The sequence below is a fragment of the Cibotium barometz genome, chromosome 32 (genome assembly GCF_041138505.1).
Source record: "Cibotium barometz isolate CiBa-2024 chromosome 32, ASM4113850v1, whole genome shotgun sequence".
Taxonomy (NCBI): Eukaryota; Viridiplantae; Streptophyta; class Polypodiopsida; order Cyatheales; family Cibotiaceae; genus Cibotium; species Cibotium barometz.
The window spans coordinates 49,934,929-49,953,013 of NC_141077.1; the positions used below are offsets into that span (position 1 = coordinate 49,934,929).

The 18,085-nt window shown below is 43.8% G+C and overlaps 1 protein-coding gene across 1 annotated transcript; it reads right to left on the minus strand.

Annotated features, from left to right (window-relative positions):
* Positions 1–11,550: 11,550 nt before the first annotated feature.
* Positions 11,551–16,308, minus strand: LOC147620304 (pentatricopeptide repeat-containing protein At3g09040, mitochondrial-like). Its single transcript, XM_086772500.1, has one exon. The coding sequence runs from the start codon at positions 16,182–16,184 to the stop codon at positions 12,393–12,395; it is 3,792 nt and encodes a 1,263-aa protein (XP_086628626.1). The 5' UTR covers positions 16,185–16,308; the 3' UTR covers positions 11,551–12,392.
* Positions 16,309–18,085: the final 1,777 nt, after the last annotated feature.

An 18,085-nucleotide genomic window follows, 5' to 3' on the forward strand; every position in this document is an offset into this window, starting at 1 on the left:
ATAGGAGCCCTCGGGACCAAATTTGGAGTCGGTCGAACATTTGTTAAAAATAGGGTTGTAGGAATGTGTGCGCATGCACACCATGCACACACACACACAGTGGAGAAGCTCAAGGGAGCACACAATGAGATGATGATAGATAATGAATGTGTGTTGTACAAAGATAATAAGTATACTCCAAGATGGGCGTATACTAGCATGAGGGAAAAAACCTCCTAAAGAGGAAAAAAGTGTTACCATATTATAGTAGTGATGTGTGTGAACACACTTAGGACCGCCGGGGCACTTTTTCCCTCACTAGGAGGTTTTTTCCCCCGTGCATTGTATATACGCCCATTATCTTCTAGGGCTTGTTATCTTTCATTTTTGGCACTCATAATACACTACTGTGTTGTGCTCAAGCTTCCTCATCTTCTTGAAGTTGTGTGTGCATTCCTGCAACCCTAATTCCAACAATTGGTATCAGAGCAGGCTTCCTCCTCCCGGGCAGCATCACCGGCACCTGCCGCTTCATCTCCTCCGATTGCGACGAGGTTTCACGAGCGTCTGCAGGTTAGTATATGCCGTGGGAGACCCCGTAGGGCTTGTTCGTTTCAGAATTTTGATCTGAAGTCATTTCGCCCTCCGTTTTTGCATTCCAAGTACTGCGCAGGCAAAATCGTCCTACTGTGCAGATTTTCTGTCAAGATTAAAATCTGCAGGACAGGTGCCCATTCGTCTGTTTTGGGCTGTGCTACATAGCACAGGTCGATTTTATACAGGTTTACCTCTTACAGACAGCATTTACATCTAGTAGTACAGTCATTGGCCATGGCTGACAACAATGATGTATTCCGCATGTTGGCTGCTGAGGATAAGTTGGATGGCACCAACTATCCATTGTGGGCATATATGATGCGACATGTATTGGTAGCAAAGGGGTTATGGAACATTGTGCAGGGTATTGATGCACGTCCTATTGTGGCTGGGAATGCTGCAAACACATCAGAAACAGGTACTGTTGATGATGGTGCAGGCACAAGTGCTGTAGCAGCTGTTCGAGAACCACCACTTTCAGCAGAGCAGATTCGTTGGGATGGTAGAGATGCGCAGGCTCATGCCTTGATTGCGCTGTCTGTCAAACGTACCATTATCCCACATATTCGCTCCTGCAGGACTTCTAAGGATGCTTGGGATGTACTTGCCACATTGTATCAGGCAAGAAATGAGGCTCGTGTTGCTTACCTCCGAAAACAGTTGGAGAGTGAGCATATGAACGAAGGTGATTCTATGGATAGCTTTTTGACAAAGATCAAGGATTTCAAAGAGCAGCTCATTTCTGCAGATGAAATCCTGTCAGACAGTTCACTTGTGCAGACTGTTTTGAATGGTCTACCAGATTCTTATCAGGGTTTTGCTTCCACTCTTCGCTTGATGATGAAAGGCAATCCCAATGCCTTATCATTTGAGGAGTTAGTTTCTGTTTTGCTGCAAGAAGACCAGTCAAGGCAAAACAGGAATATTATGCGTGTCGCAGATCAAGCTTTCGTTGCTAGTCAGAGAAGCGGGAAAGGTAAAGCTGGCTTTTCTTCTAGTAAGCAGAAATCTGCAAATGCTGCGCAACCAAAGAAGGAAGACAAAGATGAGAAGAAGGGTGACAAACAGAAGACATTTTGCAAGTACTGTAAGGGAAATGATCATGTCATCAAAGCGTGTCCTAAGCTGGCTGCGAAAGAGGCTAAGAAGAAAGAGGCTGGTATGGCTGTTGCAGATGCCTCTCCTTCTAACAATGAATCTGCTAATGTTGTTCAAGATACAGAATGGGCATTCAATGCGCAGTGCAGTTATGACCCATCTTTGCATGACACATGTATGTCTGCAGTAGATTCAGATGTATGGTACTTTGACAGTGGTGCCACTAAGCATATCACCTCGCAGCGCAGTTTATTCACTTTCCTTGAGTCTGCCCCCAAAGGGAATACTGTCACTTGTGCCAATAACTCCTCTTATCCCGTTAAAGGAGTTGGACAGATTGTGCTGAATGTTGCAAATTGCAACACCTTTACACTTTTTGATGCATTGTATGTGCCAGGGATCAAAAAGAATCTGCTGTCAGTCTCCGCATTTGCCAAAACAGGTTTGGTTGTAAAATTTGTGGATGACAGATGTACTGTTCATGATCTCTCTTGTGGTGACATCATTGTAGCATCTGGTTCACTATGTCGAGGGCTGTATAAGCTCAATATGGATGGCAAATGTGTAGAGGATTCAGCATGTGCTATTATGGATATGCAGGCTATTTCAAATGCAAAACTGTGGCATGCACGTTTTGGTCATCTGAATTTTGCAAGTTTGCTGCGCCTGCAGAAATCTGAAATGGTGTCTTCTTTGCCTAAGCTTGAGGCACCTGTCAAGCATGTTTGTGAGGGCTGCATATTGGGTAAAATGCAGCGTGCTTCCTTTCCCAAAGATGGATCAGTGAGAGCTGAACGCAGATTGCAGCTTGTTCACAGTGATGTTTGTGGTCCCATGCAAACTCCATCATTTGGAAACTACCTTTACTTCGTGACTTTCATTGATGATTTTACCAGGCATGCATGGGTATATCCTTTGAAGGCAAAGTCCGAAGTGTTTTTGTGCTTCAAACAGTTTTTGGTTATGGCTGAAAATGTGTCAGAAAGTAAGATGGGCACCCTCCGTTCAGATCGAGGGGGGGAGTATATGTCTTCAGAATTTAATGCATTTCTGGCTGAGCGTGGGATAAAACACCAATGTACAGTGCCGTATACACCACAGCAAAATGGTGTGGCTGAGAGAAAAAACAGGTCTCTCATGGAAATGGCAAGATGTATGGTTAAGAGTCAAAGTCTACCACATGGTTTTTGGCTTGAGGCTGTCATGTGTGCCACTTATGTACTAAACAGGTGTCCCACCAAAGCATTACAGGTTGTCACTCCATATGAGGCTTGGCATAGCCGCAAGCCATCTGTTGGCCATTTACGTGTTTTTGGTTGCCTGGCATATGCATTAGTGCCTGTGCAACATCGCAGAAAATGGATGACAAAGCTGTCAAATGTATTTTTGTTGGATATAGTGCTGAGAGCAAAGGCTATCGTTTGTATCATCCACAGACAAAGCGCATTTTGGTTAGCCGTGATGTTGTATTTGTGGAAGATGCAGTTCAGCCCTTGGTTTCATGTACTAAGGAGACAGATATCAGCTCACGTGATGTCTATGATACATTGTTGCCTCTTTTCAGTGGTGCACAGTCAAGTGCAATACCTCATGAGGCAGTTTTTCAGCCTATGCAGGTTTTAAATGATGGCACAGATCAGCCTATATCTGATGCAGATGTGCATGATGCACTTGAGGATGAGAGACAAGAGATTGAGGGCTCTAGGAACATGCCTAGATGGCTGGTGCAGACTTTGCGTGACAGCAAGTTGGATGCCCCTTTGTCTAGTCGCACTCGTTCTGGCTCTCATGATGCCTCTTATGCGTCAGATTGTTATGCATTGGCTGTTTCTAGTATGTGCGATGAAAGTGAGCCTGTTTCATTTGATGAGGCACAAAGTTCAGAAAATTGGATGGCTGCTATGCAAGCAGAATACGATGCTATTATGAAGAATAGTACATGGTCTTTATGTGACTTGCCCCCTGGCAAGAAGGCCATTGGCACTAAGTGGGTATACAAATTGAAGCGTAAGCCTGATGGCACAGTGGATCGCCATAAGGCTAGGCTTGTTGCAAAAGGTTATGCTCAAGAGAAGGGCATTGATTTTGATGAGACTTTTGCTCCCACATGTCGTATGACCACTGTTCGTAGCATCTGTGCATTAGCAGCTCATAATGGTTGGAATGTACATCAGCTGGACATAAAGACTGCGTTCTTAAATGGAGATTTGCATGAGGAGGTGTATGTATCGCAGCCTCGTGGTTTTGTTCAAAGAGGGCAGGAAAACAAAGTGTGCAGGTTAAAAAAGGCTTTATATGGTTTAAAGCAAGCTCCACGAGCTTGGTATGAAAAAATACATGCATATTTGACTGCACATGGGTTTCAGAATAGTCCAACAGAAAGCACTTTGTATGTTAAACGTGTGGATGGTGTACATCTAATCATTGCTCTCTATGTCGATGACATGCTGCTCACAGGACCAAATGAGAGTCATATTGCTGATTTTAAGGCTGATTTGAATGCCTCTTTTGAGATGTCAGATTTGGGGCATTTGCATCATTATTTGGGGATACAATTTAAGCAGTGTGATGGAGGTATTGCTTTGTGTCAGACAAAGTATATTGAAACATTGTTGCGGAGATTTGGCCTTGAAGACTGCAAGCCTATTGCTACTCCAATGGAGACAGGTTTGAAGTTGAGTCTTCATGATGCTGGAGATCACTTTGATGTCACACTCTATCAGACAGTTGTTGGTTGCCTCATTTATGTATGCATTACGAGGCCAGACATTCAGTTTGCAGTCTCACAGGTGAGCAGATTTATGCATAGCCTAGGCATTAAGCATTGGCAGGCAGTGAAGCGTATCTTTCGCTATTTGAGTGGTACTCGGCATCTGGGGTTGTTTTATCCCAAGGGGGGATCATTGCCGCCAGATTTACATGTTTTTTCAGATTCTGACTGGGCTGGTTGTTATGACACACGCGTGTCCACGAGTGGTTTTTGCTTCATGCTTGGAAGCTCATGCATATCATGGTTGAGCAAGAAGCAGCCTACTGTGGCCACTTCTAGTTGTGAAGCTGAGTACAGGGCAGCTTTCACAGCTACGGTTGAGTGTGTGTGGCTCAGACGCCTTATGGCTGATTTGGGTGTTGGGCAGCCATCTGCCACCACCATCTTCACTGACAGTCAGAGCGCATTGGCAGTTGCGCGGAACCCAGTGTTCCATGCTCGTACGAAGCACATTGAGGTGCACTACCATTATGTCAGGGAGAGACTCTCTGCAGGAGAGATCAGTTTGGCTTATGTGCCAACACAGGATAACCTTGCAGACCTTTTCACAAAGGCTCTGCCTCGTGAGAAGTTCGAAGCTTTTCGCAAAGCTTTGGGCTTACTCCCTTTTGTGGATTCGTCCACATAGCTAGACACTTCCCTATACATGAGTGCTAGCTCTTGTTCACCGCATCACTCCAGGGGGGATTTGTTACCATATTATAGTAGTGATGTGTGTGAACACACTTAGGACCGCCGGGGCACTTTTTCCCTCACTAGGAGGTTTTTTTCCCCGTGCATTGTATATACGCCCATTATCTTCTAGGGCTTGTTATCTTTCATTTTTGGCACTCATAATACACTATTGTGTTGTGCTCAAGCTTCCTCATCTTCTTGAAGTTGTGTGTGCATTCCTGCAACCCTAATTCCAACAAAAAGTGCCCCAGCTGTTCCTAGTGTGTTCACACACATCACTACCAAATATGGTTACAAATACCCCTAGAGTGATGATGTGAACATGGGGTGAGATGGAACTAGAAGTACAGAGATGTACCAAGATCGTTGGATTGTGATAGGGAGCCCAGATTAGTCCCCAAAGGGAAGTAAGTTTAAAGTTTTGCGAAAAGCTTCAAACTTCTCTCATGGGAGCCGCCAAGTTGTCCTACGTTAGCACATAAGCCAAGATGATTCTCTCTCTACAGAGCATCTCTGACATAATGATAGTGCACCTCAATGTGCTTTGTGCGAGCATGAAAAACTGGATTCCTCACAACTGCCATAGCACTCTAATTGTCAATGAAGATGGTAGTCGCTAAGGACTCAATACCCAAATCAGCAAAAGCGCCTTAGCCAAACACACTCAACTGTAGCAATAAATGTTGCCATGTACTCAGCTTCATAGCTAGAAGTGGCCACCTTCTTACTGAGCCATGATATACATGAATCACCAAGGCAAAAGCAAAAACCACTCATGGACACTCATGTGTCATAATAACATCTAGCCCAGTCTGAGTATGTAAATGCATGCAGCTATGATTTTACCCCCTTGGGATAAAATAACCCAAATTGCTTTGTGTCCTTTAGGTAACGGAACACCCGTTTGACAAACAGCCAATGCTTTGTGTTTGGGCTATGTATAAATCTGCTCAATATTGAGACCACATACTGAATGTCAAGCCTAGTGTTACATAAGTCATCCAACAGCTTCTTGATATACAAGCCAGCATCAAAAGGGTCACCTTCATCTTTAACACATAGTCGTAAACTTAGCTCCATAGGTGTAGCCACAAATTTACAGTCTTCAAGATTGAACCTCTTTAATAATGCATCTATGTATTTCCTCTCTAGCATAACAATGCCATCATTATGCTACCAAAACTCAATGCCCAAATAATAGTGCAACAGTCCAAGATCTAACATCACAAAAGACTTCTCTAAATCAACTACTATAAAAGCTAAAATATGATCATTAGTAGGGCCTGTGAGTAGCACATCATCAATGTATAACACAATGAGCAATAAAACATCCTTAGTCCCCTTAATATAGAGGGTATTGTCAATTGGACTGTTGCAAAAACCCTGTGCAACCAAGTATGCATTTATCTTATGCTCTCGGAGCTTGTATAAGAATATATAAAGCTTTCTTCAATCTGCATACTTTTGATTCTTGACTTTTCTGAACAAAACCACGAGGCTAAGATACATATAGCTCCTCATGCAAATCTCCATTCAAGAAAGTAGTTTTGATATCCAACTGACATACATTCCAACCTTTATGTGCTGTAAATGCAATGATAGTCTGCATGGTACTAATATGACATGTAGGTGAAAAGATTTCACCATAGTCAATGCCTTTCTCTTGTGCATAACCCTTTGCAAAAACAAGCCTAGCTTTGTATTGCTCAACACTGATAAAGTTTACAAGGTTTATATACTTTTCTAAGATCTTAGCAGCCACTACATGCCTGCCACTTGTCACCACATGGTTGGTTACAATTATTAAACAAAGGATCTAATCCTGGATCACTCCTACTACTTGCATCCGAGTTTGTGCTTCTTTTATGTTTTTTGGTGTGTTTGTTGTGTTACTTGAATGTGCTACCTCTTGATCTTCACACCTGACTTCCTGGTCTTTACATTCTGAAGTCAAACACGCTTTGGCCATCCCCATCCACCCTACTCGCTCTGTTGGCTCGTTATTCCAAACTTGATCTTAGAACATCTCTTCAACTTCCTAAGTCGGGCTTTCATTTAAGCTCTCTCATTTTTCTACAATTGCATGCATTCTGCATACAATTTCAAGTAGCAGTGTTGAAATGGAATTAGAGAGCTCTTTTTAGCAATAAAAGAAATTTATGCAAACGTGGAGCATTCTACAACACCCAATGGTTCGTGGATGCCAAACAATGGAGCATCCCTACACATGACTAGTTAGAGGGGAGTCCACCTCGGTAGCATCAAGAATTATGCCAAATGTTAAGCAAAAGGCAAAGGTACTATATCTTTTGGTGGTGATACTAAAAATTTGCTAGATGTCCTCTACGTACCATAGATAAGTGAAATCTCTTCTTTATTTCGACCACAATGGGTTGGGACCCAAGGGTGGTTCACTTTAATCGGGTTGGTGCGGCAGCAACATCATTGCGAGCGCTAAGGCATAACTATCTGTATGAATTGTTAGCCTGTTTTGCTCAAGTCAATTTGGTCACTAAGCAAGCTATAGCACAAGCGATTTAGAATCCAGAGCTATTATGTGGTCTTGAAAGTCTTGAAAGAGATACAAAAGTTTGGGATTGTCGTGTATCTACTAGTGTTTTCCACCATCGCTATCAAAGCTCCTTGTGAGAGTGTATGTGTGGGCAAATGCTATAAGTTTGTAGCTTTGGTTTTCAACAATAGTTCAATATTTTTCTCCATATCACTTGCATCGAGTACCTTTTCAACAATAGTTCAATATTATTCTCCATATCACTTGCATCAATCAGTACTTTCGTCTTGTGATCTTTTCGTGTAGTTTTGTTTGTTATACTTGGAGTATCCTATCCTATCATTTCCTTGTCCATCTTCACCTACCAGTCCTCCGTCAAGACACAACTTATGTACTGATCTCACATATTAAGAATCTTGATATGCATAAAAAGATCAACACTCTTGCAGATAGAATATGGAGCAATGCTTGCCAAACCATGAATGGGATGACACATCCAATCTCATCTCCTCTGTATAAGCTGCAATGTCTCATCCACCCTATATAAGTAAAAAACTGTTCTCTATGACTCTAGGAAGAATCAACTCAAAGAGAATCAAGATAAAAGAATGTTCATTGCATTTTTTAAAATTTACTTGTCTCTCAAGACGCAGTGCTTGTAGCAATCTCCCTCTTTGTCTTTTGAAAAAGATGAGTAACTCCATGGTGTATCCCTTCATGTCAATGAAAGGATAAAAGGATGAAAAGGAATTATGGCACCAATGTGATGCCATGAATATCCATCCCAAAATCCTTATCCAATGCCTTTCTTTGAATGTATCTCATTGGCATTATGTATGAGCCTCGAAGGTGTATCAACCACACTGTTTGCCAAAGAGCATCTCTTACATTATACAAATGGTTGGCATTGTGTATAAGCCTCGAAGGTCTATCAACCATTGATTGCCAAAGAGCATCTCTTATGTTAGACAAATGCTCCAAGTCCAATACATGCAAACAAATCTAATCTTGAAAGGTTTTACAATGTCTTTTGATAGTGGTACCAAAAATAGCAAACGTTTAGTGCTTCTTTCTAAAGAAAAGAAGCTCTATTGCCTTATCTATAATGTGCTACATCTAGTTTAAACTCTCAATGTCCTCCATGAGGAGGTCCAAAGAATGTGTAGCCACAAAGAGTCAACACAATGCTTGGAAAGTCCTCCTCTATCATCTCACCCATCCTCCTGTAGTTGGAGGCATTGTCTATCATCACCTGCATCATATTCACAACAGCAATACCCTAACAAATGTGGTGAAATATAAATTCAATTGCATTGCACTTGCCTGCTTTGCTGACATTGATTGTTGCAAGTAAAAAGTATGTATCAAGGAAAGATGACACCAAGATATTAATAGTATGATGTATCCTCTTGTATCTCATTCCAACCATCAGAAAATATAGTGCATCCAAATTTCTTCCAACCTTGTTTACTTGGTTAGAGAGATAACCGAATCCTCTCCTCCCTCTCTAGCATGGTGATCCTCATCTTGTTATGCTCAAACCATGTCTACGCACCCATGTAACCCATGACTATAACAATTGTATTCATCCCCTGTCGTTGTTTTTACTACTTGAATGAGATGTTACACTCAATATGAGAGGGCGCTGTATCTCAATCTTTGCCATTTGTTGCCTCTCCTTGATCTTAGAGTGAGTGCAATGACAAAGCAATGGCATGTTGCTTAGAAGCCTACGCATTAGGTGCAAGAGAATCATGCACATCTACATCTTCGAAACCCTAGCTCTCTTCTTTCCTACTAAAAGCTACATCTGTGAGCAAAGGGTCCAACAACACATCATTGTTAATAAATGTGAAAATCTCGTGCAAACTCCTTGGGATTCTATCTAATAATAGCATCTTCTTCAGAAACCCTAGTTCTCTTTTTCCTATTGGAAGCTGCAATTGTGGGCAAAGAGTATAACAACACATCATTGTTAAGAATAGCATTGTGAATGTCTGTCTCTTATGTAAGCTCCTTGAGATTCTTTCTAATAATAGCATTTACCAGCTCCTATCATACACGCCACGAATCATGCATATCTGCATCTTCGAAAACCCTAGCTCTCTTCTTTCCTGCTAGAAGCTACATCTGTGAGCAAAGGGTTCAAACATCATTGTTAAGGATCACATTATGAATGCCAAAATCATGTACAAACTCCTTGGGATTCTATCTAATAATAGCATCTTCTCTGGAAACTCTAGTTCTCTTCCTACTAGAAGTTGCATCCGTGGGCAAAGAGTCTAACAAATACATTTCAAGAATGGCATTGTGAATGTCTGTCTCTTGTATAAACTCCTTGAGCTTCTTTCTAATAATAGCATCTACTATCTCCTATCTTACACCCCCACATGGACCAATGCCCTTGCCCCCAATCACGACAAATGACTGTTGATTGTTGTAAAGAACTGTGACGCGTCCGTCAGGTTTCGGCCGTTTTTCCACCGTTTGTGGTCCCGTCGGCGCTTTCGGTCCCGACTCCGTCAAGGTAGGGAGGGCATCCCCCCGGAGGCACTCGGCACCGCGCAACCCCGCCCACAACACGGGAGGCCTAACGTGCCTACCCGGTGCGTGAGTGCGTCTCGGTGCCTACTATGGGTCCATGCCTTGCCTCTCCAAGCACTTCCTCCCCATATAGATGCATTATATTCGGGGCGGTCTAGCATACCCCTCGGGCACCATGTCCCTCCGGATAGAAATCCCGCGACGCGTCACGAAAAACGGTCGAAACGGCCGTTTTTAGCCAAAACGGCCGAAACCTGACGGACATGTCACATACACTCCCCCTTTATAGAATTGACGCCCTCGTCAATTACTTTTGAAACCAAAGGTTGGATGTATGACCTTAATATAACGCATCTGTGCAAAGTGTTAATATATATAATGAAGGACGGGAGGTCTTTACCCTGCTTTATAGCCATGAGCAAGGTCAGTGTTTAACCCGTTTACAAAAGAAAGAACTGTGCATATTTTTGTATTTTTGCCATTTTTTCATTTCTTTTTGGCTTTTTTCACTATATGGCATGGACTTCAAGCCCCCGCTTGAGAGTCCCCCAATCCCCACAAAATTGGCGAGGTGACTGCGTGGTCTCGCCGGAGCTCCTGTCTGAGCTGAGTAAGAGTGATTACGTTAAGCAATGCAGCGTTGCCCGGAAAGTAAGTGTCTTCATGGAAGTCGAGATTTGTTCGCCGAGTTGACGCCAACTTGGTTGCAAGATCTTTACTTCAAATCTAACTTCACATTCCTTTATGTTGGAGCTTTGTTGTGAGCCTTGAGAGGCCGATGGAGCCGAGCCGGGCATGAAGGGCAAGTGATCGGTGAGACCCGCAAGGCATACGCGCGAGACGGGCCAGTGGAGCTGTCATGAGCCATGAAGAGGCCGCGTGACGTGGTGTGTTCGTGCCGGACGTCCGCTCGTACAGGGCTCGCGTCCGTACGGCCATCACAAGAACAATAAGGACGTTGCCAATGATTTGACTAAAGAAGTGGACTTGAGGACAACAATGGTGCACGATTTGCAACCTTCAACATGTTAAAGAAGCTGAAAATCACCAAAATGCACATCACAAGACCTTGAATATTGAGAAAATAAGGAATTGTCAAATTAAAAATTAAAATTAATGAAGATTTTGGAGATCTAAGCGCATTGAAATTTGAAATTTTTGAAGGAATTGAAAAGAGGAAATCTTTACAGAAATCCTAATTTAGAGAAATGGAAAGAAATTGGGAGAATATTGGATGAAACCGAGAAAATTTGAGAGATTTGGGGAATTAAAGCAAATTAATTATTAGGACAATTTGAGAGGAAAAGTACGGGGCAAACACGACCTGATCTGTTTCCGTGTCCGTGCGGAAGTGTATGGATGGATCACACGACGATACCATACAAATACGGAATGCAACCTTTATTCACTATACTTGCTATCAGTGTATAAACAGACCATGATACACTACTGGGAAAAATCCCATTATGAGAACCGACCACCACCAGGTGGCTACTTTTGCTGCTTGATGCCAGGCTTCCCTGATGAAATACCGTGAAGGAGAGGACTGCATGGCAGACTGGCTAACAAACAGCTCGTCTATGCTGGCCAACCACCAATGATTGCCCAAGTGTTGCCAAACTCAGTCAATGTTACGTATCCACGTGATTTGGGTGTCCCTTCCGGGAAGGCCTTCTCAGCAGTTCAGCCAGTCACGTGCTACATAGTTACCCAATCCACTAAACATTCTTCTTCTATGCATACTGTGCTATTCTGTTCACACTTTCACTTAGAATTCTTGTCCTCCATCCACGTGCTGCAGAGTTACCCGATCCACTAAACATTCTTCTTCTATGCATACTGTGTTATGCTGTTCATACTTTCACTTAGAATTCTTGTCCTACTGCCTGGGCAGATTCATCCCACAAATTGGCTCAAATGTGCATGGCTCAAGCAAACGATCCTACGCTAGCATCCTTCACCACTACAACCCAGAAAACAGTCATGTCACATACGGATAATGACATGGCCAGCTTCTGAATAGCTGAAAAGGACCACTCTTTCTTCTCCTAAGAACAAATCGCATAGAACGTGTTCACTCCATTTCAGCTATAGACAACTGTTGCGACAGGTCATGAAGGTATTTGAGCACTAAGAGCCTCCTGCCATACAGGAGGCTTGATGCAGCTCTGGCCAGGTTTCTCCCATATTCTGCCTGAAGCTATCTACCTGATCTGCTCACTGCAGCTTCGCATTAGCATGAATGTTTGACATCAAAACGTATGCAGCAGCCCGCTTGGGCCGCAGCTGCACTGCCCAATCAAAGGCCCACTTTCCTAACTCCATGTTGCCATGATTTTGGCATGCACCTAGCAGAGACAACCACATAGACAAAGTTGGTTGCACTAACATCTTTGACAACATATCTTCCACCTTGGTGAAATCTCCTGCACGACCCAAGAGGTCTATCATACTTTCATAATGCTCAATGTCCGGAATAATGCCATAATCTTTCATCATGGACTCAAAGTACTCAACACCTTTGTCCACGACACCAGCATGACTGCAAACAGAGAGAAGTAAGAGAGAAGTGACCCTATTTGATCTGGTACCTGCTTGCTGCATTTCCTCGAAAATTTGCAAGCTCCCTGCATAGTCTCCTTTGCGGGCATAGCCAGCAATTATTGCACTCCAGGAAACCACATCTGGCTGGGACACTGCATCAAAGACCGCCTGTACATCCACCATGCTTGCACAACTCCCATATGTGTAAGTGAGAACATTCCCCAAAAGGGAACTTGGATCATATCCCACACACTCCAGAAGAAAATGGACCTGCCTACAGATCTCCACATTCCCTGTCACACTGCAGGCTTGCAAAACACAGACAAGTGTAAAATCACTCAAGATCACACCGACCTCCTGAAGTAGGTTATAGAGGAGCAAAGCCTTTTCTCCTTCACCATGGTCCACATAAGCTGACAGCATCGCATTCCATAGCACAATACTGTGCTGTGGCAGTCCATTGAAGATGATTTCTGCTTCCACTAAGCTCCCACAGTTGCCATACATATTCACCAGGTTGCTACAAATAAAAGCATCTGAATTGCAACCCATACTTAGGGAATCAGCATGCAATGCCTGCCCAATTTCCAGACAGGTTGCTTTGATTGGTTGTCCTTCCACAACAACAGCTTCTTCCTTCTCAGCAAGCCTGCAGCATGCTTCAAGGACGACCACAAAGGTTCGCTCGTCTGGACTCACCCCCTCCTTTTGCATTTGTCTGAACAGCTGTAAAGCCTTCTCTCCTTCACCACACTCAATGTATGCTGACAGTAACACAGTCCATGAAACAACATCATGCTGGGACAGCCAACGGATTGCATTCTCTGCTTCCATGATGCTCCCACAGTTGCCATACATACAGACAATGGCACTACAAACAGAGGCAAGCGAATCAAAGCCCTTCCTTCGAGCATCAGCATGTAATGCTTTGCCAATGTCCAAAGGAATAACTTTTGTCGAAGGACTTTCAGGAACAGCTCCTTCCTTCTCTGCAAGCATGCAACATGCTTGGAGGGCAGTCACAAGGGTACACTCAGTTCGAAGCATAGACTCATCCTGTAAGACTCTGTACAAGGTCAAAACCTTCTCCCCATCACCTTGGTCAAGATATGCAGACAGCATTGCATTCCATGACACAATGTCACGTTCAGATAGCCCACTAAACACGTTCTCTGCTCTGACAATGTCTCCACACATGCTGTACATAGTCAGAAGGGTGCTGCCAACGAAGACATCTGAGTTAAAGCCATTCTTCCAAGCATCGAAATGAAGTGCCTGGCCTATTTTCAAAGACATGACTTTAGCTAATTTCCCATCCACAACAACATCTTTCTCTGCAATTGCACAGCATGCTCGAAGGGCCATCACAAAGGTCCATTTGTTTGGACTAACACCTTCATCTTGCATATGTTTATATAGCTGTAAAGCCTTCTCTCCTTCCCCCTCCTCAACATGGGAGGAGAGAACCTCAGTCCAGAACAGGCTGCTGCGAGTAAATGACGGACTAAATAAATTTTTTGCTTCCACAATGCTCCCACATTTTCTATACATACTCATGAGGGTATAGCTGACAAAAACATCTGAGCTGAACCCCTTCCTATGAATATCAGCATGCAGTGCTCGACCGATCTCCAAAGACATCAATTTGATTGATCTGCCTTTTATGACTACAGCTTTTTCTTTCTCTGCCAGCATGCAACATGCTTGAAGTGTGATTACAAAGGTCCGTTCATCTAATTGCACGCTTTCCTCCTGCATTTGTCTGTAAAGCCGTAAGGCCTCTGCTACTTCACCTTGCTCAAGGTAAGCTGAGAGCATTGCATTGAATGACACATGGTTGCGTTGAGACAATCCGGTGAACACATTCTCTGCTTCCACAATGCTTCCACACATCCCATACATACCCACAAGACTGCTACCAACAAAAACATCCACCTCAAAGCCCATACTTCTTGCATCAAAATGCAGTGCCTGTCCAATGCTCAGAGACATGACTTTGGTCAATTGCCCCTCCACAGCTACAGCTTCTTCCTTCTTTGCAAGCAAACAACATGCTTGAAGCGCCACCACAAAGATCCGCTCATCTGGACACACACCTTCCTCTTGCATTTGTCTGTACAGCTGTAAAGAAGTCTCTTCTTGGCCTTGTTCAAGATATATCTTGAGCATCGCTGTCCAAGTCACAACACTCCGCTGGGACAATTCTTCAAAGACCTTCTGTGCTTCTGTAATTCTCCCACATTTGCCATACATACTCATAAGGGTGTTTCCAAAAAAGACATCTGAATCAAAACCCTTCCTTCGGGCATTAGCGTGCAGTTTCTCACCAATCGCAAGGCATGTTATAACAGTCTCTTCTTTTTCCCCCAAGATGCAACATGCTGAAACTATGGCAACAAATGTCCGGACATTTGGCCTCATGCCTTCCTCTTGCATTTGTCTGTAAAGTTGTAAAGCCTTCTGCACTTCACCTTGCTCGGCGTATGCTGAGAGCATTGCATTCCATAACACAACATCTCGCTGCCTCAAACCATCAAACACATTCTCTGCTTCCTTGATGCTCCCACATTTGCCATACATATACACCAGAGCACTACCAACAAAGGCATCTAAAAGGAAGCACCTTCCCTGGGCATCTGCATGTAATGCCTTGCCCTGATCCAGGTTAGGTATTCTTCCACAAGCTTTGAATAGGCTCACAAAGGTGTATTTGTCTGGCTCCACGCCTGCCTCCTGCATTCTTTTATATAATGCCAGTGAGTCTTGCCCTCGCCCATAGTCAACGTATCCAGATATTGCGGCTTTCCATGAAAATATGGTTCTATAGGGCAACATGCGAAATACCTGGAGGGCAAGTTCAAAGCCTCCGCACTTAAACAAAGTGCTCACCAAGTATTCACCAAGAGAGCTCACAAATTCCAACCCATGGAGGGCTAGATGTGCATGCAGCCGCTTGGCCTGGAAGAGGGCCTTCTTCTTGTTACATGCTTTCAAGTAGGACCAATATACGTTCTGAGGAGCGACAATACCCTGCTCATACATAAGCAGCAGGGCATCCAAAACCTGGTCCAAATGCCCCGTCTCAAACAAGCTTGAAAGTTCATGGCGTAACCGTAATGCGACAGTATCATCATCTGATCCTAACACTGAAGACTTCTCAGGAAGCAATTGAGCAGACCTATTGCCTAACCTTAGCTCAATTGGCTCCCTGCACGGGCTTTGAAGTTCATCGCCCAACCGTACTTCGAGAAATTTCTCGCCGAGATGTTGGAGATCATCAGAGAGGATGTGTTGGCAATAATAAGAAGCACTCATCTGGTTCTCCCGCCGCCGTGAGGTGTTTGGAGAGATTTCCACCCCGTGCCTTATTCCACCTGGGTCGAACACATGCCTGCTGCATTCAGCAGGGACATTGCATTGGCATTGCGAGTATGAAGGGTTAACCATGCCTGCCAAGTTGAGCATAGAGACTGTGCCTATGTAAAGGTTGGCACGCGTGTTTAGGCATTTAAGGGGTGATGTGGCATCAGTTATGCCACATCAGATGTAGCATTGAGACACACGGGGCTCGTGAATAAGCATAGTGCTCTTCTATGTTTTTCAATCAAAAATTAAAAGTTAACCTTATAGTGGTATTGATTAATGCAAATATAAAAGTGCGTGTGATTAGGAAATTATGAGGTGATGTGGCATTGAGTCATGCACAACATTGAAATTATGATGTGATGTGGCATTGAGACTCTGTACATGTGGGAAGAGACCTTAGGAAATTGTGGGCTTGTGGGGGATTCCTGGGGATTTCTGTCAGAGCTGCTTCACAACTAAAAAAAAGCATGTTGTGGTAAATTCTAGGTTGGGGTCTACAACTGCCTCAGTCTAAGGCTACTAAAGATCCATCAGAGCAGGTGCTGAATTCTGACTATGACTCTAACGCGTGTTCTCTAATCTAGGCGACTCGTACAAGATATACACACAAGACTCTAGTGAGACGAGTCACACAGGGATCAAGAAGAAGAAGAAGAACCAATAGCTATGGGAAGAATGTCTCTCAAATACCTGAAGTTCAAGGGAAAGAGCAAGGAGGATCTAGATGCTCACATCTTCGCCTTTAAAACCACATTCTCAGCCACCCAAGCTCTGTTGTTGCAAAAGACATAGTACTTCGACAACTCTGGGTGGCAAAGCCACCAGCTGGTATGCACAATATGGTCTGGAGCACTTCCAGACATTTGAAGAATTGAAAAAAGCTATCCTAAAAGGATTCAGGAGAGACAAGACCATCATAGAAGTACTGGAGAAGCTACAAAGGCTGACTCAGAAGGTGAGGCCAACAGAGGATTATGTAGCAAATTTTCGAGCATTACTAATGCGTCTAGATCAGCCCAACAAGCCTGCTCCAACCACACTGAGTCAACGGTTCGTGAGAGGACTGAGGGAAAAGCTCCAGACGGCAGTGGCCTTATATGATTTGGAGACCCTCACCTTTGAACAAGGGAGCAACCAGAGTGGAGGGGATCTTGAAGCAAACAAGCAAAGACCCAAAGAAGAAAAAGAAGGATAAAAGAAAGGAGGAGGAAGAAACTTCCAAGTCGGATTCTGGAGAAGACACCTCAGAATCAGATTCCAATCAAGAGTCGGATGCCAAAGAGCGAAAGCCACGAAAGAAGAAAGTTAGGAAGCAAGCAATGGGTGTTCAAAAAGAACTGAAGGCTGCCCTAGACAAGCTTGCCAAAGGACATGTAGGATCTGGACTAAGACCAGACGTCTGGTGCACGAAGTGTAACAACCAAGGTCATACAAAGGAAGAGTGCTAGATGAAAAGCATGCAGCAGCCATGCGCTATCTGCAGAAAGAGCAACCACACCACCTCTCTCTCTCTCTCTCTCACTCTCATGAGCTTGTGGATCTATGCTTGCTTGTTGTGCTTGCATGCTTGATTGTTAGTGTGTGCTTGTAGGGATGGTATTGCTCTAGCTTCTCTCCTTCTCTCCCCTCTCTTTGCTCTCTACCAAGTCCCTCTTGCATGCATGAAGTGAACGTTGAGCTTTCCATAGCTCCCTCCTTCTTGCTCTCTGCCTAGCTATTGAATCTCTACTTGGGTGACACAAGTAGAGGTGGAGTGAGCCCCTAGCAGCTTCACATCGAGGAGTTAACCAAGTGCACCTCTCCGAACTCGACCCTTGCATGTTGTTTCTCTTATTCTCTCCCTCTCTCTGTGTGAAAGATAGCTGTTAGGATTAACACTGAGTGGTTTAGAGACATGCAAAAAAAGGAAAAACCACGTTATGTAGAAACAGGTGATGATACTACGCATCCCATTATTGCGCATGTTGGTAAAGTGCCATTATCTATGCAAGATGGCAAAA